Source organism: Acipenser ruthenus, chromosome 14 (genome assembly GCF_902713425.1).
Source record: "Acipenser ruthenus chromosome 14, fAciRut3.2 maternal haplotype, whole genome shotgun sequence".
NCBI lineage: Eukaryota > Metazoa > Chordata > Actinopteri > Acipenseriformes > Acipenseridae > Acipenser > Acipenser ruthenus.
This window is the reverse complement of record NC_081202.1, coordinates 6,250,595-6,274,162: the sequence shown is the minus strand read 5'-3', so window position 1 is coordinate 6,274,162 and position 23,568 is coordinate 6,250,595. Positions and strand designations below refer to the sequence as shown.

At 39.0% G+C, this 23,568-nt stretch overlaps 1 protein-coding gene across 12 annotated transcripts in view; it reads left to right on the top strand.

Moving 5' to 3' along the window:
* Positions 1-23,568, top strand: part of LOC117419849 (liprin-alpha-2) — a 172,754-nt gene that overhangs the window by 135,467 nt on the left and 13,719 nt on the right. For all 12 annotated transcript variants that reach the window (XR_009307230.1, XR_009307229.1, XR_009307228.1 and 9 more), the window contains 13 exons: positions 178-261; positions 721-852; positions 1,384-1,446; positions 1,728-1,819; positions 4,646-4,784; positions 6,078-6,298; positions 7,170-7,407; positions 8,548-8,577; positions 9,139-9,269; positions 10,864-11,042; positions 15,301-15,382; positions 19,619-19,700; positions 22,630-22,830. Coding sequence is in view for 6 of the 12 variants with exons in the window: in XM_058985659.1 (XP_058841642.1) it covers positions 178-261; positions 721-852; positions 1,384-1,446; positions 1,728-1,819; positions 4,646-4,784; positions 6,078-6,298; positions 7,170-7,407; positions 8,548-8,577; positions 9,139-9,269; positions 10,864-11,042; positions 15,301-15,382; positions 19,619-19,700; positions 22,630-22,830 (1,674 nt within the window). In the remaining 6 variants the exon portion in view is untranslated. The remainder of the gene's footprint in view (positions 1-177; positions 262-720; positions 853-1,383; positions 1,447-1,727; positions 1,820-4,645; positions 4,785-6,077; positions 6,299-7,169; positions 7,408-8,547; positions 8,578-9,138; positions 9,270-10,863; positions 11,043-15,300; positions 15,383-19,618; positions 19,701-22,629; positions 22,831-23,568) is intronic.

Genomic DNA, 23,568 nt, shown 5'->3' with positions numbered 1-23,568 from the left:
TCAAGCAGTGCTGTTCAGCTGCCTGTTTTGAATATGTTTTTTTTTTTCTTAATATTCTTTTATTTTTTTTAACTTGAGTTTGCAGATAGTAGTGGCTTGGCTTCTTTGTCTTGTTCTAATACCTGTATGAGAGTTGACGTTGCTGTTAAAATGACTGACTTCCCCTGTGTGTTACAGGCTGAGGAGAGGCATGGCAGCATTGAGGAGCGGATGAGGCACTTGGAAGGGCAGCTTGAGGAGAAGAACCAGGAGCTTCAAAGAGTGAGTCACACTTTTACATGTGCAAGAGAGTCTTCAACTCTGTTTCACGTTGTCTCAGTTTGTTTTATCCTCCCTACACATACATTTTTATTTGTATCATGAGAATGCCTCCTCAGATTTTAGTCCATAGCATAGTGACCTGACTACATGTATTCTGGGTTACATTTGGGCTAATGGAGGCTTGCTTGATCATAGGACCAATTTGTTAGTTATTTTACATAATGTGAGTTTAGGTGGTAACTTAACTAGACTGAACTATTCAATGCTTTATCTTAAAAAACAATTGCTGAACCTATGCATGGGCATTTGTTATAGGTTTGTACTGTTCTACATGCTGTGAATATGGGTCTTTTCTTCTGTCTAATACTAATTAATATCTTCTAGATAAAGGGGCTTTTTTTATACACTTACCTTTACTTCACTGTAGACAAGAATTGATAAGGCTTTTGTATGACTCAGGCCCGGCAACGAGAGAAAATGAATGAGGAGCACAATAAGAGGCTGTCAGACACTGTAGACCGGCTCCTGACAGAGTCAAACGAGCGCCTTCAGCTCCACCTCAAAGAAAGAATGGCTGCATTAGAAGACAAGGTATTGAAGTAACTTCGGCATTCAGCTTTTGAATGGTTAATTCTAAAACTATGTGGCTGCATGTACAGTGGTTAGCGTTTCTACATTATTAACTGGTAATTTCAGTAAGAAATACATTTATATGGACTTGCATTACTAGTGAAGTTTGAATTATATTGCACATTCAAAACTTTGATCACTCAATTGTAAATTCAGAGGGAAAAATATAAGAAAGGGTAAGTTGGATAGTGTAAAATGGGTCCCTCCTGGTGATAGATTTTGTTTTTTTGGGTATGCTTATGCGTCTGAATGGGGTAGTCTAGGTAGAAAATTAGTATTTCAAATACTAAAAGTAATATTAGTGGCTCTCGATTGCCGTAATAGGAATACTACATTGAAAATGAGAGAGAGGTTAGTATTTTCTCTTCCCCTAATCTTTAAGACTTCCTGCTTGCCTGTGGGTTTTAGAATCTAACTAGTACTTAAACTAGCTATCAATCCCATTGTTCTTGCCAGTACCGTATATGTTTCACATCTTTCTCTCGTCTACAGAATGTTTTAATACAGGACTCTGAAAACTTCAGGAAACAGCTTGAGGATTCACTCCATGATAAGGTAGGTCACTACATGTACGTTTAAACCAAAGGAACCAACGTAGCATTGCATCTTCCCTTAGGCATGATACGCGTACTGTAAATGTCTTTTACTCACCAGGCTTGAATTTTGACTGTATAATAAGTGATAACTGTGATATTCTAATTGATGGATATGTTTGTGTTTAGAGTAGACTTCTGTAACAGGACTGGGAAGACAGTTACCACAGAAAGTATAAGAGCCTCTCTGAGGTTCGGTCAGGGACAATAATGTAGTGACAATAAATGTTACCTTTTTTTAAGGACCATCTTGCAGGGGAAATAGAAAAGCTGAGATCTGAACTTGAGCAGTTTAAGATGAGAACAGGATCCTTAAGTGAGCCAACATTTTCCAGGTAAGTAGCAGGGATGTAACTGTAATTACATCTTGGCTTAAATATGAGTTATATTTTAAATTTAGATAAGATAGTTTATTTGTCTCTTCATGATACATTCCACAGTAACTCATTTATAGAATGAATACCCTGATCCTTATTTCACACGTCACTTGTTTTAAACAAGTTCTCGAGGTCCTTAGATCCTCATGACTACCTGCTTATAAATAGGTTTTGGCATGCAGTTAGTCACACTAATGAAGGTTATGTATTGGGATTCATTCTCTTGCATTTGATTTGAAACTTTGCGTGACAAATTAGGTACAAGAAGTTGTTGAAAATACACCCCATGTAAATCACAGCACAAAGTCGTGCAGGATCTTCTTTGTATCCGTTTGCATGGGATACGTATTTCAGCTTCCAATCCTATTTATTACACAGCACTTTGTAAATGTAATTATTTACTGCATCTATGTTGAAATGTATTACATTTCCACAATGTCTTTAATCAAGTAGGAAAATACCCAGCACTCAAATGCAAGACCAACTGTGTCACTGTGTTCTTTCCAACCCCACTCACCACAGCCAACATCTCTCTAAATCACTGGCCTTCAAGCTCACAGTCTTATCATGAGTCTGACACCACTCCAGCTTTTGATGCCAGAGCTGATATGATGGATGCTCTTTTTTTTTTTTTTTTTTTTTTTAAATTTAGTCGTCGCCAATTATTTTACCCCGATTTTCACCTCAATTTAGCATGCCCAATTATTATCTGTATCCTCGGCTCACCGCTCGCAACCCCCCCGCCGACTCGGGAAACGGAGGCTGGAACACGTGTCCTCCGAAACGTGCTCCTGCCAAGCCGTCATTTTTCGCACTGCAGATCCACAGCAATGCCACCAGACCTATAGTGCCGGAGGACAACACAGATCTGGCGGCTCCGCTGCAGAGCCACAGGCGCCCTATCGGCCACAGGGGTCGCTGATGCGCGGTGAGCCGTGGATTCCCCTGCCGACCTAAGCCCTCCCTACCCGGGCAGCGCTCAGCCAATTGTGCGCCGCCCCCTAGGAACTCCCGGTCACGGTCAGCTGTGACATAGCCTGGATTCGAACCTGCGATCTCCAGGCTATAGGGCACATCCTGCACTCCGCGCGGAGCGCCTTTACTGGATGCGCCACTCGGGAGCCCATGAAGGATGCTCTTAGGTAAAATGCTTCAGGGTTAAGTGCAACCACAGGCCTCCGCTACCATACTGTATACCCCCCTCTCATCCCAACAGCTTGTACAGAACTGAACTGGTTCAACAAAGACAAAACAATTCATTGAGTAACAATTGTCCTGTAAGACGTCCTGAGAAAGCTTCACATTTACAATATCAGAAGTATGGTCCCAGCTTTTGAGTCAGGAAACTGTATAGTGGCTAAACAAGAACCTTAGCCACCACGACTATTTACCAGGGGAAAAAACCCACAACCAAGCTGTGATAATGATGCTTATGCTTCTTTACTTCAGTAACATTTTAAAATATGTCCTGAGTTATTTTGAGTAAACACACAACCACCTAGTAATATAAACTGATATGAAGTCATTTACCCATCAAAAATTGCTTTGTCAACTAACTTCAGATTTACAGTACTGGTAGTATAAAAAAGAAATAAAAATCTATCTGAGCCATATCAATGTGAAACAATATAAGCTCTTTACTCCTGTTATCAACCTCTACTGGGGTTACCAGTCCTTTTTGATTTATTGTTCTTCTTTAGAACATGACTATAGAATTTGTTTAGTCTGTTGTTCCTCAGCAAACAAAGAAAACCCCTAACATCAGTATTAAACTCCAGGCCTGCCTTATAAATCATGTTGATGCAGACTTTAATTTATTGTCGCTAGCCTCAAAGGCTTGCTATGTAATGATGTCTGTGACATTAGGAAGTTATTGTGAAATGCAGCACTCCATACACCCCAGATTTATGTATGTATTTACAAATTGCTTATTAATGTAGTTTTTCTTTCGGAATCACAAGCAGGAACATGTTATACATTTGCCATTTTCTATTTAGTATGCTTTTGCACATAATACTCCGTCCAATCTTAAGAAGGGATAACTCGCATATATCAAAAGTGCCCAAGTGCTGCATCGAATTGGAAGAGTGCGCCAAACTTTGTTTTTCCTTTTTGTTGTACCAACATGAGGTCCCTTCCTGCACAATCCCACTGTGTTTTCCCTTTTATAAAATAGCTTAATTTTAGCCTGTTGTGTAGAAAGCATTTCAGTGTCTCCTGGTTAGTGGAAAGAAGTAATTCAGGAGATTCAGCCACTGCTTCTGTGTGTGATCTTGGTATGATCAGTCTCTAGTCTGTACCAATTGGACAGGTAGCATGTGCATAATGTATGCATGTATTATCTTCATATCTTTTTCATGGAAAATTATATGAAAACAAGAGACTGGCTTTGTCTCAGTTCACACTCTGCCCCCTATAACCTAACCGCTACATATTTTTTCCTTTCACTTTCCCACATGTAAATAATAGGTATAAAAAGCAGCTATAATGATACATTTACCATGTGAATAGTACAAATGTGCGCCTCACTTTTTTTCATTAAACTACTTTTATTGTATTTACAACATCCTTAATTACGGCGAAGATCAATTTACCATGAAAGACACTTCTTGTCAAAGCGGTTATCTCATTTTTTTTTAGCATTACGGCATGTTTGGTAAATGTCATTTGTTGCTGAGGTACTTTAGAAACTTTGCATGGATATTTGTTGTGATTACATAGTGTAGTTTTGGAATATACTGTAATATTTTAATAGTTTGAAATATGTCTTGCGTCTTATCTCAGGACTCATCTGGACACTTCAGGGGAGCTGAGATACTCAGTGGGTTCCCTTGCTGACAGCCAGTCCGATCACTACAGGTCTGCCAAAGTAATAAGGAGACCTAGGAGGGGCCGTATGGGTGTGCGGATAGACGACCAGAAGGTGAGTCCTTGTGTTTCCCTGTCTAACAAAAAATTGATTTGGCTGAATCAATAATCTTCTGTAGATCAATGATGTAATCTTCAGCCTGACTGTTCTCTAATTAGTAATTTACGCACACACCAGTACAGGGAGATGTCTGCTCTTGCATCTTCTGGAATTAGTCCACCTGCAGTACAGAGTAGCTGAGCACATTCAAATCTGACTTCTCTTCTAGTGTGATGCTGCAATTGAAGTATGTGGTTACAGACCATTCGGAGAAACTACTTTTATTCAACCACTAGGTAGAGCTGGTGAAATCCCATTGGAATTAAAGAATATAAAAGCAGTTGGAAACAGGAAGTGATTTCACGCTACTAGTCAGCATTCCCTTAACTTGAACGTGAAGTTGTCTTTTCTTCAAAGTAAGATATTGACAAATACTATTTTTCATTCCTGATCATACCCTACATATGTCTCTTGGTGTTTAATATGCCTGTTGTCTATGTATCTGGCTTACAACAATACAGAGACTGAATGGCTAGAGTGTTTATTACACTATTTAAAAAAGCACTTGGACTTAATAAGATTCTGTAATGCATTGTCATCTCTTTAACTTGGTTTCATTAAATGTATTATTACATTTAAGCAGCAGCAAGCATAAAGATGAACGTTAAGTTGAAAGATTCGCTGATTCTAATGTTAACTTTCCCTAGACTAAAAGACGTTAAGATACAGCAGGGACCAATAAAGCTTTTATGAATGCATAAGTCATCTGAATATGATGGGTCTGTAATCAATGCATATAAGTGCTCTCAAATGCATGAATTCATAATAACACTAACCTGGCATTGTCGGTCCAACATGCACTCAGAGAGTATTTATTTACTTACTTCTTTTCAAATTACATAAGCACAAATCTGCTCGTAAGCCTGTCCAGAGGCCACCTGATTTTATGTACTGAAATTGCTTCTGCAACAATACTCTTGTTAATAACTAACCCAGGACACATAGGTGTGTGTGTGTGTGTGTGTGTGTGTGTGTAAACACTAATACAATATTTTCGAAATGATTCATTCTTTAAAGATGACACTGTTGCTGGCTGACACAGTGTTAGCAGGTTCCCCTCTCAGCTCTGTAAGCTGACCTGACTCTCAATCCTTGACCTTTCTCAAGCAGGGACAGACAATTGTGCTGCATTACATGGTGGTTACGCCAGAGCCAGATTCAAACCCTGTGCTCCTGATGTGCAAGGCTAGTGAACTATTCCGCTTCGCCACCTAGCCCTCTCAATTTTATTTAATACATCTACACTAGGCCAAGTCACTTGGGGACCATGAGTGGGGTCAGCCTCAGCAGATCACTGTCCTTGGGAGCCACCCCTTTGAAAGCGACACTGAAATGTCCGACATCGACGACGATGACAGGGAAACCATCTTTAGCTCCATGGACCGCCTCTCTCCTGGTGGACACTCTGATGCCCAGACGCTTGCCATGATGCTTCAAGAACAGCTTGATGCAATCAACAGAGAGATCCGGTAACTGGCACAAACATTACCAAGTTTCGGAGTAGAACGCATAGATGAATTCAACAGAACTGTGCATTTCTGGTACCTTGTGTGCATTACTGTTGAACAACTTACTGCTGTTGACTGTGTGGTTGAACATGACCTATCCAAAACAGGTTTCATATTTGAGCCCTCTGTTTCGTACCTGTTCAGCTAATTCTAGCTGATGCCTCCAGCTTCAGTGGGAATCAGATTGAATTAATCACAGACACAAATTAATTTATTAACAGCGCTGCCCGCAGTCAGGGTGCGTTGCTTCACAGGGTTGCCGCTCCTTGTGATTTATGCCACATTACAGTAGAAAGATCTGTATGGGGCCCTGCTGGAAACAATGTAGGGGGAAAAAATCGCATTTTAATTTGCAGTTACATCTGAAAACAGATGTTAAACATTGATGAAGACATTGGCAAATATATTTATTTGTATGTACAATGTATAATAGTAGTGTACAGTAGTTCATCTATAAGTTTGAACACTACATCATAAGACATATGGTTATGTCCAAAAGTTTTGCATCACCCTATAGAATTAACACATTTTGCTTCATAAAGTCAAATGAAACCTGCCAAATAATGTTATGTTAGCATATTGAATTACATACCGCTTTGGAGTTTTTCAAATATTTAACAAAAAACTGACAAAAATTGAAAAATGTGATATTTCGAAATCTAAATCTATGAAATTATGTACTACTATTACGGGGTCTTTTTCAATATAATTTTGTAGTTTATTTGATTACATGATATTAAATAAAATATCTAAATTATGCTCATATATATAAAATGTATGTGTGTGTGTGTGTGTGTGTGTGTGTAATGGTGTTCTCAACTCGTGCTTTCAGTTTGATCCAGGAAGAGAAGGAGTCGACGGAGTTGCGGGCAGAGGAGATTGAGAGCCGAGTAGCCAGCGTCAGTTTGGAAGGCTTGAACTTGGCTCGAGTTCACCCAGAGACCTCAATCACTGGCTCAGTCACCGCCTCCTCCCTGGCCAGCTCTTCACCGCCCAGCGGCCACTCCACGCCCAAACTGACCCCCCGTAGCCCAGCCCGAGAAAAGGACCGCATGGGGGTCATGACCCTGGTAAGCTTTTTTTAAAGCTATCATTTACGGAGATTGAAATGTGACTACAATCCTATACAACATGCAGAATGTATAGTCATTCTCACTACATACTAGTACTGAGACTTGCTCAGTGTTTTCAGTGGGGTTGTGCATTCTAGTGTGGAGCGTAAAAGGAATAAGCTCTGTTACTTTTTCCTTAATCCCAAATATTAGAGCAGAAACTAAATATAGTTTGGCAGGGGCAGAGAAATCTACACCAAATGCCAAATACAGTAGACTCTTGCTAATATGTATTCTGGTAATCCAAATGGACCTATAATCCATACCATGCTGACAATGACATGCATACTAATAGCAGTTGATAAAGATGGAAAGGACTGATTTCTGTTTAATTGAGATTATTGTTTTGTGTAACTATATGTCAAGTAATATCAAAAGATCAACAATACATTTATATGGCTGAGGGATTTTAAAAGATTTGAAAGTGGAATTATCCCTGAATACCCTTGAGTTAATCCAAGCCAGCATTCGTTTTATTAAAAAAAAAAAAAAAAAGCCATTCCGGGACATCTAAAGATTTATTTTAAATCTGTATTGCTTCAGATTTATATTTAATATTTTTGTTTTGTACTGTAAATGATGTAAATACACTTAACTCAGGAGTTTGAAAATTGTCAATTTCCCATTCCAAACTGTTAGAAATTAAGATCATTGGTGAGCATAAGTAAATGTATAGGGGTGTGTGTGTGTAATATAAATATATATATATATATATATATATATATATATATATATATATATATATATATATATATATATATATATATATATATATAGCTTAGTTTAAACTGACAGGAAGACGTAACAGATTAAATGTGCATAAGATTAAAGTACAATAGTTGTGCACAGTGCATAAGATTAAAGTACGATAGTTGTGCACAGTGCATAAGATTAAAGTACGATAGTTGTGCACAGTGCATAAGATTAAAGTACGATAGTTGTGCACAGTGCAGTTGCATTAGCAGAGACTGAAATAAAGAAATTGCTCGATGCTGAAGACTCGAAGAATACTTGTGAAACTGAGAGGTTCTGCTATTTGTGATTGTATAGTATTTTTCAGTACTATAATTTGTATCCTTTTTCTCTGTTGCCTTGCAGCCCAGTGATTTAAGGAAACACAGGAGAAAGGTACTGTTTCACAACATATTTACCATTTTTATGCAATTTAATTTACCAAGTACCATCATGATATTGTCAGTGCAGCACAAAGGTTATTCAACAAGTTTCCAAATTAAATCTACTGAAAATGTTTATTATCTAGAACAAAGCAGGCTGCATTGTGTACTGTACTATTTTTAACAAACTGATACCCACAGAGACATGTGTTGGAGAATGTATTACCTGCCATATGTTCCTTATAACATATTTCCATGTATCAGAATATAGGCACAACCAGTAGGTTGCAATTGTAAGCAGGACAGAGTGTATACACTAACACACTACATAACTTGTAAAGAGGTTGTGGAAGCTGTAGTCATTCTAACTTTAGTTGAAGGAAATAGTTTCATAGCTACTAGCTCTATTTCTGTAGATGCTGCCATGCATTGTATTTGCTATACATCAATTTTAGTTGGCTCACAATATGGTGGTTACACTAACAATTCCAGACGGGTGCATTTTATGCCAAGCCACATGTGAGACCTGCAGTTTCAGTTTGAAGTGGAGTAACTTGCTTTGAACCGCCCTCAGATTGCAGCAGTTGATGAGGATGGTCGAGAAGACAAGGCCACTATAAAGTGTGAGACGTCTCCTCCTGCCACTCCCCGACAAGTCCGAATGACGCACACACTGCCATCGTCCCACCACAACGATGCCAAGGGGTGAGCTTCACAACGTCTGTCTTAGTTGGGATTCCAGTTATTCTCATTGTCATGTTACAGGACATTCTTAAGAGATTCCAGTTATTCTCATTGTCATGTTACAGGACATTCTTAAGAGATTCCAGTTATTCTCATTGTCATGTTACAGGACATTCTTAAGAGATTCCAGTTATTCTCATTGTCATGTTACAGGACATTCTTAAGAGATTCCAGTTATTCTCATTGTCATGTTACAGGACATTCTTAAGAGATTCCAGTTATTCTCATTGTCATGTTACAGGACATTCTTAAGAGATTCCAGTTATTCTCATTGTCATGTTACAGGACATTCTTAAGAGATTCCAGTTATTCTCATTGTCATGTTACAGGACATTCTTAAGAGATTCCAGTTATTCTCATTGTCATGTTACAGGACATTCTTAAGAGATTCCAGTTATTCTCATTGTCATGTTACAGGACATTCTTAAGAGATTCCAGTTATTCTCATTGTCATGTTACAGGACATTCTTAAGAGATTCCAGTTATTCTCATTGTCATGTTACAGGACAGTCTTAAACTATTCCAGTTATTCTCATCATGCCACAAGACATTCTTAAGACACATGTATTTCTTTTTTGTGTGTGTTTGTAGAATAACTGTTTTTATTAGTGTGTATTTGTGTTTTATTTGTGCTTTAATTGACCTTGTGAGTAAATGTGCTCTCTGTCTGGTTAAATGAGTATAATTTCCCTTTAACTGATAGCACATTTCATATGGTTTGTTTACTTTGCTTGTCCAATGCATCTACAGGCTATGGATGGTTTTGCAGAAGATTGTGTGGTTTTATAGATTTTATTTAATTTTTTGCTTGTGGCTGGTTTATCTAAGCTTAAATTTAATATATTATTATGTGGTATATGTTGTCAATTATAATTTTTTACTGTTATTGTTGGCCTAATGACTGTTTTTTAGCATGTTTAATGAAGTCACCAGCATATTTTACCATTCGGGCTGAGTAAAACCAAGCAAGAAAGAGTGTGTTCTTACCCCCTAAAACAGTGAGATTAAAAAAAAAAAAAAAGGAAACCATGACAAATATTAATGCCTGCAGAAACTGTAATAATGATTGTGAAAACCTAGTTTAGGATAATAACACCAGGCTTGCTAGATTACATGGATATATACTGTATATAGAAAATATTAAATGAGGAAATGAACCTGTGTTGGCTGCAAAATGAAATCGCTATCTCATTTTGAACTTCCCTGCAAGTGGTATAGTATATTAGAAATGAAGACAATGTCATTGATGTATTACTCATTTATGTACAGTAAAAGAGAACCCTATAGTCACATACCAACATATGCACTAAGCCCCCTGATGGCAGATGATTAAGCTTTTCTCTTCTAAAAAGAGTGTCCTATTCTTTAGTGAGCTGAATTCATATACCGGGCTGTGGATAGCATTGTTTGTGCATCCTGGTGATATCTGTAAACACCAGATTTCCTGTGTAATCAATAGCCAGAGCTAATGTTGATTTAATTGGGTGATAAAATGTATGTTGCAGACTTTGTTCTTTAAAGACATCTCCCTCAAACCATGTTCATTCTTTTGCAGTGTATCTGCTACACTGGAAGCTGAAGCCACTGCACTCAGCAGTGTCACCAGCAGCCAAGACTCTCTTCACAAAGCTCCAAAGAAAAAGGGAATCAAATCATCAATAGGCCGCTTGTTTGGCAAAAAGGAGAAGGGAAGACTTGCACAACTCCACAAAGATTATGGTGGACCAGGACAGGGTTAGTATCTGTCCCTTTTATCTTAGAGGTTGTGTAGCTAACAAAATAATTCTAGAAGTCTTTCGTTTTTCCGTAGATCTAACGTGCAGTTTTGAAACACACACACATTACTGAATACATATTGTATGTGGTATATATAGTACAACACTAGGTTAAAGAAAGCTACAGTGTATTTTCATCTTACTTTGAGGTAGTCTTACAGTTCCTTGGTCATTTCACTCAGAGAGTAGTGAAACTGAAATCCATACCTTATTTCCTGTCATTTAACCAATCAGCTGTTTCCACCAAGGAGGGGACATGCTTTGACCCCAAAGCCACTTCTAAAGTGAAATAACCCAGGAAGTGAAACCATAGCAAACTACCTGAAAGCAGCACATGCAAACTGAGCTTTCTTTAACCTGTTGTGGTACTAGGTATTTTAGATATATTCCCATTCAAGTACGAAATGTAACCATTACCCAATGGGTATTTACCTCCTAAAGACCCGAATCCTGAATATTGTATACCAAAGTTGCTCACCGAGCCTTTGATGCAGTCATGACCACCCCCAAGGTACCAGAAGGACTGTGCTCACAGATCTCTGCTCCATTTTTCATTTCAAGACTGACCTGATCGGAGAGCCTTGTTCAGATAGGTACTTTGCTTCTATCTGTATATACAGTAATCCGTCGCATGTCCACCCGTCACATTTATCGGCCATGATCTTGTAACAATTGTAAGTCGCCCTGGATAAGGGCGTTGGCTAAGAAATAAATAAATAAAATAAATAAATAAATAAATAAATGATAAATCTCTTCAGCAGTGTTAGTTTATTGAACAGAGAAGATTAGTTCAGAGATTGTAGATCCCACCAAAGTTTTTGTACACTGTGTTGTATGTGCTCTGTGCGCTGCCATTGCTGGTAGTGTCACGTGAGCTGATCAGTGTGTTGATATGTAAATAAATCCTGTTCGCCTGCGGGGCGTGTCAACTTCAACCTCCATCTTGATCTCCTGTCTGTCACTCAGCAGCGAATTCACTCACATGGCAGATGGCTACTCTGTCACAAGCATTAATACCCGGTATCTTTCTAAATAAGGGATTTAGGGGAGCTCCCCAATAAAAGCTGAATCTCAAAACAGTAATTGTTACAGCTGTGTATAATGGTATTTAAAACAGGATTCATGCATCCGCCTTTTTATATGTCTGCCCTTAATCTGGTCCCACCGCAGTCGGATATGCAACGGATTACTGGATTGTGCATTGTTTGTGTGTTACACAAATGATATGTGATATTTAAACTTTACTGTAATCTTTTTCTGTTATGCTTATTGTGTGCGCTACAGCCCGTTGCAAGTTACGTTCCCCTGCAACCTTGTGCCCCGAATGAAGCCAGCGACTCAAGTCGCTCTTTCCCAGGGATCCAGGGTGGCCTCCAGTTGTCCAGTCTCCATTGTGTGGCCCGTAAGCTTTTGCTGTGGGTGCTCGAGAACCTCCTCTCACTGCGGGCAGTGCATCTGCCTGGGGTGATGAACTGGTCGGTGGACCTTTCAAGGGGAGTCCCCAGCAGCTCAGAGTGGAGACTCCACCCCGAGGTGGTGAGCCTCATATGGGAGAGGTTAGCAGGTTGCTGCGTCCATAATTGCAGCAGGCTTGAAGGAAAAATGACGCTGAGATCTGTGAGCGCAGTCTTTTTGATACCTTGGGGGCGGAGTCATACCTGCGTCACAGGCTCAGTGAGCAGCTTTGGTATACAATATTGAGGATTTCGGTCTTTACCTATTTGGTAATGGTTGCATTTCTATTTCAGCTGGTCTCCTTCAGCACTGAGTAAGTTTACAGAAAGATACCCCCAGGATAACTCATTCAGTAGTTTGAAGCTCTTACAGTATGTATATATAGTTTACTGGTCTGCTGTTTTGAGTGGGGTGATCCTTCCTGTACTGCAATCTGCACTCCTGAAAGAGTTCATATCCCTTCAAGATGTGGCTGGAATACACAAACTACACAGCACCAATGGAGCTGTGAGCATTATTGATTATATTATTCATTCAAAACAAGGGTAAACAAATCAATGTAGAAAACATTGCTGTGGGCTCTTGTATTACTTAAGTTAAATCAGAACTAATGTAACTTTTCATCTGTTGCACCTCAGTGGAGATATTGTAAAAGCACTGTTCCAGATCCGGTTTCTAGTGGCTGCAAAACAAAAAGGGTAGCGCTGATTGTGATGACAGTTGCAGCAAGCTTTCAAATGCAGACTTCGGCTGATATGTTGCTTCCACACTCGTCTTTATCAGATAACACACCTTTTTTAACATATGTGAAACTTCCATTTTAAAATCCACAAAGGTCTGTAAATCTAGCCTCTTCCTTATCTTGCTGTCATTTGAAAGCTCTGTCTGTCATAAACTGTAACTAAATCAGTCTATACTCTGTATGTTAAACTGCATTTGAAAGATCTGCATTGGAACTGACAGTTAACCTTGATGCAAAAGTTTCTTTTGAAACGTTCCTCATTAGTGTTGTGGCACGGAATCCCAGGATGCTGTTTCTTTGGCTGAGAAGGGCACTGTAGAATGTGAATGTTTTATAACCTGAGCATTGATATCTGATCCGTGTGTCATTTTAAGGGCCTAATTGTATATATTATTAATTATTTTTTTTATAATATATATATATATATATATATATATATATATATATATATATATATATATATATATATATATATATATATATATATATAAAAAAAGAAAGAAAATGACAAGCTCACAGCAGTTTCAGATTTTTTTCTGGCTACTATTTAAAATGGGAATCTCTCTTTGTCTGCTCCAAATCACATTCTGAAAACATGTATATGCGGCAATCCGAATTCATTAGTTCTGTACATGATTTATTTCTCATGTGTAGCTGCAAGTACATAAGGGTGGTTGTTTAATCTGGTTGCTAAACATGTAGAGCACAATAATGAAATAATAGAACATCACACAAAATACATTTCAGGGTATTCAAAGAAACAGTCCAATGCAACCATGAGCTCAGTTTTTAATCTAAACAGTGGTGGACCTATATGCTGTTTTAATGATTTCCTGACAAAGGACTGCATGCATTGTTGTTCATTAACCCTAATTATTGTGCTGTAGCTTCTGTTCAGGTTCTGTTCTTGAGAATTTATGCTTGTGATATTTCAGTAACCTAAAGTGTCTCTCTTGCAGTTAGAGAAATTCTAGTGCCTATTTTACCAGGTTTTAATTGACTGGCTGAATGTGATGTGATGCCAGTCAAGGGTGAACGGTGTACAAAAGTGTGTCTTATTGGTTTGCAAAGTAAATAATTAGACTATTTATTTATTTTTTTTGCTGCATAAGTTGGTTTGCATATTACAGAAATGTGTTTCTTGTTGTATTTGTACAGTTCCATAGGATTGGGTGTGTTATAGTTATGTGTCAACAGCAAGAAGACAAAGACAAATGTCTCTTCTGCTGACTGCCTCTCCTGTTTGACTGATCTGGGATGTGATCGAGAGTAACTGCCTCTCCTGTTTGACTGATCTGGGATGTGATCGAGAGTAACTGCCTCTCCTGTTTGACTGATCTGGGATGTGATAGAGAGTAACTGCCTCTCCTGTTCGACTGATCTGGGATGTGAGAGAGAGTAACTGCCTCTCCTGTTTGACTGATCTGGGATGTGATCGAGAGTAACTGCCTCTCCTGTTTGACTGATTTGGGATGTGATAGAGAGTAACTGCCTCTCCTGTTTGACTGATCTGGGATGTGATCGAGAGTAACTGCCTCTCCTGTTTGACTGATTTGGGATGTGATAGAGAGTAACTGCCTCTCCTGTTTGACTGATCTGGGATGTGATCGAGAGTAACTGCCTCTCCTGTTTGACTGATCTGGGATGTGATAGAGAGTAACTGCCCCTCCTGTTTGACTGATTTGGGATGTGATAGAGAGTAACTGCCTCTCCTGTTTGACTGATCTGGGATGTGATAGAGAGTAACTGCCTCTCCTGTTTGACTGATCTGGGATGTGATCGAGAGTAACTGCCTCTCCTGTTTGACTGATCTGGGATGTGATAGAGAGTAACTGCCTCTCCTGTTTGACTGATCTGGGATGTGATAGAGAGTCAATGTTGTTAACATGCAGTGTACAGTACAGCTTGTATTGGTATTCTTCTATCAGGTGATGGGTTGAAGCTGTGAGCTTCAGTCTTTTGTTGGTATTGCAGGTCCACTGACTGTCTGTCTGGTATTTTTGTTTTCCTGATATGGCAGACTCCGAGCTTGGTGGACAGGATGCTGTGGGATTAGGAAAACTTGGGACCCAAGCAGAAAAAGACAGGAGGCTAAAGAAGAAGTAAGTGCTTGACATACAAGTATGCTTGTTAACATAAAACCCCAAATCTGTATTATAAAAACATGTAACATGCACACAGTACAAACACCCAAATAAAATGTCATTTTGAGTCCTTTATACTATACTGTCACGCTCCAGCCAGGCACATTAGTGATGCAAAGCACCTGGCTAGCACCATGGGCCGCACCCACAGGCTATACAGCTGCAGTGTACTGTTCTTTTCAAATGTTCAAATCTTAAATACCCATTATGGATGTACAAAAATAAAATGCAAACAATTCATTCAAAGTCTGTCCTATTGATTCGACCTTACATGCCCGTGCCATACACTATTGTCCGACCCCACTTGGTTGGTACACTAATTGCAATTAGAAAGGTTTTCCAACCATTTTTTAATGTGTTTTTAATTATTGTCAAGAGAGACAGTCACTTGTACATGGTTGGATGAGCATCTAATGTCCTTTTGTCTCATTAACAAAGACAGCCTTGCCAAGTTGGCAGCATTTATGTCCTACTTTTCAAACAGTTGTGATTAAAGTGTTGCTCTGGTTCACAAGGTGTTACAGATGTTGGTGAAACTATAAGCTGTGACACCCCATGAAACCCAGAACTGCTGCAGGCCAAACATGTTTGCTTCACTTTTAACCTATTGAATTATTTCACATTTTTACAATTATTAATAAGTATATCTTCATAACATTTCTTCTTTTCTGGCTCTATTATGCATTGTGCAGCTTGTCGGAGAATGACATAAAACCTCCATGACATGCAAAATGCTTTTTAAATTATTTTCTTTAATCCTTTGCCTGCGTATTATCCTTCTGAATTTCTAATAATGACTTTCAGTTGTGATGAGTGACCTGTAATTTTACCTGGAGAAAAATTCCAAAAACCTCCCCATGGTCCCCAAAAAGTAACCAAAGAAAAGCCTGATTACCCTTCAGAGCACCCCAGTCCATTCTCAAGATGTAACCAAAGAAAAGCCTGATTACTCTTCAGAGCACCCCAGTCCATTCTCAAGATGTAACCAAAGAAAAGCCTGATTACTCTTCAGAGCACCCCAGTCCATTTTCAAGATGTAACCAAAGAAAAGCCTGATTACCCTTCAGAGCACCCCAGTCCATTCTCAACTCACTACCTATTGCCATCCTGCATGAGGCACAAAAAACAAATAAACTTATTCCCTTAAGGTTTTAAGATCTCCCTTGCTTTACTATTATTATTATTTGTTTATTTAGCAGACGCCTTTATCCAAGGCGACTTAGAGACTAGGGTGTGTGAACTATGCATCAGCTGCAGAGTCACTTACAATTACATCTCACCCGAAAGATGGAGCACAAGGAGGTTAAGTGACTTGCTCAGGGTCACACAAGGAGTCAGTGGCTGAGGTGGGATTTGAACCGGGGACCTCCTGGTTCCAAGCCCCTTTCTTTAACCACTGGACCACACAGGATGATCACTGAGGCTGCTGAGCATCTTCATTGTCAGCAGCATGCTGTTGTTTCTTTCCTGTGTGTGCAATCATTGCCTATTAATAACATCACTGTATCCACCGCTAAGGAAAAGCAACTGGTACCGGAGCTGTCATCACGTCTCATGACTGTTCACATTCCCCCCTTCCCCTTGTTTTAATTTACAGTGAATGGGTGTTCTCCCTTGAAAGAGCTCGGTACACTACATGGTGTATCGATTTCTGGGACTCAAGTTTACAGACTTGTTTTTGGGGAAAAGAAGACCTCAGCGTGGGAGCCTGGCCTCCCTCGAAGTGGTCATCCATTCTCAATGCGTGTGATTGATTGTACCCTTTTCTAATGTTGTTTTTTAGTCATAAAATATAACCATACCTGACCTGGTTATAGGGTGTTTTGTAAATGTTTGAATCATTTTCTTCCCTCATTAGCCATGTGTGTGTGAAACAAGGAGGTGTGTTTCCCTGTGGTTTTGAAGCCCATTTATCCTGCTCCAGCCCTGCTGTACTGTATGTTTCCTGTTCTTCCTATGCGGCAGGTATCAGGGCCTCCACACTGTTCTGATGGGATAAATGTACTTCAGCCATAGTGAATAAAATACAAGTTGAAAACATTAAGACAAACAGAAAAAAGGGATATGTAGGAATGTTTTTGAGTAAAAACTATTTGAGAAGACATCTGGAGACAACTTGAGATGGATTTATCCCACTGTTTAGCTTAAGGAGGAACACAGAAACACCATGAGAGATGCAACAACATACAAGCAATAACCCCACTGAAATTCATCACAGTTTCTAAATTCTTTGAAAACACCACTGACAATCAACCCTCGACAGATCAGAACACAAGAAGAGCTATCAGCAAGTGCGGTCCTTTTATAAAACTGAATGAAATGATCGACTACAGTATAAGACATTCGACTGATGTTTCTTATGTCTGTCACAATTAACTTGGGTAGCTGACTTGTTAAATATCTGCTGTGAATATGTCTTTAAGTAATAAAGCTAACCCTATCTGATCAGGCTGATACAAGGCTATCCCAGCATGGTTTCTAGCAATATGTTACATTTATTTCTCCCAATATAAGTATGTTATTCTCTTGGTGATTTGTAAAGGCTTTGGATATAGTGCCTTAACTGAGGACCTGACTGTTATAAATTAGACCAGCAGAGAGCAATGCAGAATGACATGTATCTGACCCCTTTGATACAGTCCAATTTACTCTCATTTTGAACAGTCTGATGTGGATGCTTGTCACAGCTTTCACAGCTACGCGGTTAGGAACCATTATAATCTATATTACTTGGAACGCTTCATCTCAAATCAGCTGGAACTATCCACTAACAATGTGATTTGCAGAGCTGGGAGATGAGTTTGGATTTGCAGAGCAAAGCCACAGTACTGTATATATGGCAGCAGTGTGGAGTAGTGGTTAGGGCTCTGGACTCTTGACCAGAGGGTTGTGGGTTCAATCCCCAGTGGGGGACACTGCTGTTGTACCCTTGAGCAAGGTACTTTACCTAAATTGCTCCAGTAAAAACCCAACTGTATAAATGGGTAATTGTATGTAAAAAATAAATAAATAATGTGATATTTGTATAATGTGAAATAATGTGATATCTTGTAACAATTGTAAGTCGCCCTGGATAAGGGCGTCTGCTAAGAAATAGATAATAATAATATATGTCTCACTAGGAACACTTTTGTATTCTGCACTTTAGTACAACAAAATTTAAACTTAACAACAGAAGTAAACAATTGATACCAAAATACTGTTAGACAAATCATGGCTAAATATGACAGCTTTGTTTTGGAGCAGAAGTCTTGTGTATTGTGGTACCTGGTGTCTTCAAAATCCTTATTGTACAGTGTGTTAAGGCAAAAGTCAATTATAAATAGGTCCACTTTGCTGGACTTCAAGAAAGCTGCAACTGCTTGCCAGGAAGGCTGGGACGATGCCTCATTTTTTTTTATCATCATCAATGCATCGATATCTTAAAAAAAAAAAAAAAAATCACCAACACTAACAGAAGTAATACATTTAGAGCTACTTATAATATACTGTATAACATACTGAATCAGTAATTATTGAAAACTATTACATTGATTTAAATGACAACAACATCTTACCTTATTTTCACTAACATAAAAGCACTAACATAATCAATTGAATAATTAAATAATTATTAGGTACAAAAAACAGGCCTGTATCTTAGTGTCCATTTCTTCTATTTTGTGTTTAAGAAACAAGACAGCGTCCACATTGTCTGCTTTAAAGAGAAATGCAGCTTGTTTACAATCTACTGCTCGCAGGGGGCTGAGGTGCTTCCTCTGTCCAAGTGGGCTACTTTTGGAAAGCAATCTTCATTTATGTGTAGTGGCATACAATGAACCTAGATACAATTGCCTTATGTTTTTTTAACGCAATGCGAATGCACATAGTAAAAACTCAAGCAGGCAGTGGAAGCAGTGTCAAAAATAACACACAAAAACACAATGCACGCGCTTTATCATTGATGGTGATGAAATGATACATCACCTCAGCCTTACTTGCCAGAGATCATCACTGGGTACAGTTTTGCGTACATGGTTTTGTGCCAGTGTGTTTCATAGCATTGCCAGAGATCATCACTGGGTACAGTTTTGCGTACATGGTTTTGTGCCAGTGTGTTTCATAGCATTGCCAGAGATCATCACTGGGTACAGTTTTGCGTACATGGTTTCGTGCCTGTGTGTTTCATAGAATTGTCTCCTATCTGTCCCACAGGCATGAACTTCTAGAGGAAGCTCGCAGAAAGGGGTTGCCTTTCGCACAGTGGGATGGGCCCACTGTAGTGGCGTGGCTGGAGGTAAATTACTGTGTGCTTCCAGATACATTCCAGATGTCTGATACAGATGGTTAAGATTGGTTTTACAAGAAACCTGTAGTACATCAAAAATGGTGGAAAAAATAAGCATTTTCCAAACTTGATCTGATAGGAGGGTCCAGTAGCCATGATGCTCCATTCTGGAGCACCTTTGATTACTACCGGGTATCTGCATGGGCTTGGACGTGGATAAAGAAAATGCCAATTCACGTGATTGACGTAATGTCCAATAAGTAAGGGCAAAACCTTTTCAATTGATTTTGATTGGTTTTCAATGGTGTTGTTACATAACCTGACCTGACAGGGGTCTTTTAAACGAATGTCACATGTGCCTTATTGCTCTTTTGAGCTTCAAACAGAACACTCCACCAGGCATAATTCATCACGACACAGACGTGTTATATATCACAGGCCAATCAGCCAGTCAGTCAGTTAGACTCATCCAAATTCGAATCATTTCTGTGAAGCATGAAACAGGCATTAAATTCATTCCAATGCATTGAACCTGATTTTTGCTTGTCGCTGTGCAGTTCACGTAATTTTCATCTTCTGCATTTTTTTTTTTGTTTTTTTTGTTTTAGAGAAAATTGTTTAACCTGTAGCTAACTCAGATGGTAAACTGGGTAAGCAGCTCTGTTTTGCAGCACAATGCCTGTTAATTGTGACTGACTACTGGATAACCTTGTGCTTATTGACATGTATAATAAGACTGGGGGACTTCTACTGTAGTAGCCATTTTAATTAATGAAACCTGTTAAAACGAGACCTGTTAAATCCCACATTTAAGACAATTGCAGCTCTAAACGAAATGGGATGATTAAAATAACTGTGTGTACAGAAGCTGCGTACATTGATAAAAAGAAGTGCATAATGCAATCAAGCACCGGTATTCTACTCATGTGCAATACGCCACTTTATAATGATTTATTTAAGTTCTGAAAACAGGAACTGATCGCCACACATGTTTAGTAGAGCCAGTATCACGTCTCTAAGTTATAGCAATACCAGAGAGATGTATTCAACTTTTCTGTCGTTTTCCTATCTTCCTATCTAATACTTTAAAAACGAAGTGGCACTTATTATTCAAAACTGTTTTGCGTGTACCATTTAAATCTACATTTAATAATAACAACACCGTGTAACAAATTTTTTATTTTTTTTGTGTTATTTCCTAATTGCTTATGCCTCAAAAGTATAGAAAATGGCTATTATTCTCCACAAACTTTGCTTTTGTGACCAGGACAGTGATATTTTGAAAGTTACCTATTTCCAATGAGAAAACGGGCGAATTTGTGTCTTTTCGTTCACATAAAGTCAGAAAACAACAACATATGAATCCAAATTAACATGTATTTATACTAAAGTAATACAAAAATGACTACAAAAGATTTAGAAGTGAGTAGTTTTTCGAGATTTACGATTATACTGTAAATCACTTTCACGAATCAGCCCCCAAATGTAGTCTCCCATCATGTTCTCGTTATACTGTCCTTGGTAGCGGCGTTCAAAGTCCAGTATATCCTGGTGGAAGCGCTCGCCTTGCTCCTCCGAGTACGCTCCCATGTTCTCCATGAATTTATCAAGATGATCATCAAGGATATGGACTTTGAGGAACATCCTACAGCCCATTGTGCCGTAGTTCTTCTCCAGAGTCTCAACCAGCTCCACATAGTTTTCGGCCTTGTGATTGCCCAGGAAGCCCCGAACCACTGCGACAAAGCTGTTCCAAGCCGCTTTCTCCTTACTAGTGAGCTTCTTGGGGAATTCATTGCACTCCAGGATTTTCTTTATCTGTGGTCCGACGAAGACACCGGCTTTGACCTTTGCCTCAGACAGCTTAGGGAAGAAGTCTTGAAGGTACTTGAAGGCTGCCGACTCCTTATCTAGAGCTCTGACAAATTGTTTCATAAGGCCCAATTTGATGTGCAGTGGTGGCATCAGCACCTTCCGGGGGTCCCAGCCATACTCATCATACTTCAAGGCGTCCAGCAAGGTCTTGATGCTGTTGTAATCCTCTTTGAGGTGCACCGAGTGAGCCAGGGGAAGAGACGGGTACTTGTTACCATTATGGAGCAGCACGGCTTTGAGGCTCCTGGATGAGCTGTCAGTGAAGGACAGTATAACGAGAACATGATGGGAGACTACATTTGGGGGCTGATTCGTGAAAGTGATTTACAGTATAATCGTAAATCTCGAAAAACTACTCACTTCTAAATCTTTTGTAGTCATTTTTGTATTTTCTTTAGTATAAATACATGTTAATTTGGATTCATATGTTGTTTTTTTCTGACTTTATGTGAAAGAAAAGACACAAATTCGCCCGTTTTCTCATTGGAAATAGGTAACTTTCAAAATATCACTGTCCTGGTCACAAAAGCAAAGTTTGTGGGGAATAATAGCCATTTTCTATACTTTTGAGGCATAAGCAATTAGGAAATAACACTTACTACCCAGGAACAAAAATTGTGTTACATAGTGTAATCTAATATTAAAGTGTTTTAGATGGCACAACATAATATTACCAGTTTTTGCCTTCGGGTGTCAGCGTCTTGCCAAGTTACTTTTAGGGCAGCAGAAAAAAAGGAATATAATAAAGCTGTTAAAATGAAATAATTCTATCAGTTTGTCCTGCGGTGCTGTATTTAAGAACTACAGATTGTAGAAGTGTCATTAGACTGTAGCCTTCATGATAATGCAGTCCATGTTTTACTAAAGATGTTTGTCTGTGTCTGTGCACCACATTTCTGCACATAATGGTGTGTGTGTGTGTATGTATGTATGTGTGTGTATATATATATATATATATATATATATAAATATATATATATATATATATATATATATATATATATATATATATAATTTTGAGATTTGTCCCATTTAACTTTTCCCCATTTCCCCTGTCTTGTAGCTGTGGCTCGGGATGCCAGCTTGGTACGTGGCAGCCTGCCGTGCCAACGTGAAGAGTGGGGCCATCATGTCTGCTCTGTCTGACACGGAAATCCAGAGGGAGATCGGGATCAGCAACCCCCTGCACCGCCTCAAGCTCCGCCTGGCTATCCAGGAAATGGTCTCGCTCACCAGCCCCTCGGCCCCTCCCACATCGAGAACAGTGAGTCACACTCTGCCTGTGTCTGCATGCTCTTGTTTTACACCCCTCCCCATTGCACAACCGGGACAGCTGGGATTTACACTGTATACCACTGGCTGGCAACACTTGTCCACTGGGACTGTATCTGTTTGAATATGTGCTGCAAGATGTCTTTGTGCCTAAGACCCACATCAATACTCTGCAATCCCCTATGGATACTGTTTTTTTGCATTCTGGCCTTTTATTTTTGTAGTTTTTACATTGAATTATCATTTGAGTTTATTGTCTTTTATAATTAATAATGGATTATTTTACAATAACAATTTCTTTAGTAAAATTGTATCATATTCAATCTAATATACAATATTGAGTATTTTGCTTCTCTTGGAATGCTTTTAGAATAAAAAAACAGTTATATAAAAATCCTTGACTTGGGGAGAGCTGTTTTGTAGAATATAGAGTCCTAAGTTTATTTGTCACATTCAGCTACCTCTGTTGTAACTGACAATGTAAACCTCAGCTTGCAATGAGCGAGTAGCAGGCATACTTTAAAGAATAGTACTTTAGCATACTGAGTCAGCCATCAGTTGTGTGTTGTTTTTTTTATGGGGGTGGGGCTATTACAGCCTGCCACAGTTTTAGAGTGTTGCATTTTTCTAATCAGCACAAACTGCATGCAAAAAAGCAGATGACTTTCCCTACGCTCCCCCTCTCAATCTCATAAGCAGGGCACAACTCAACTTGATTATTCATCAGTCT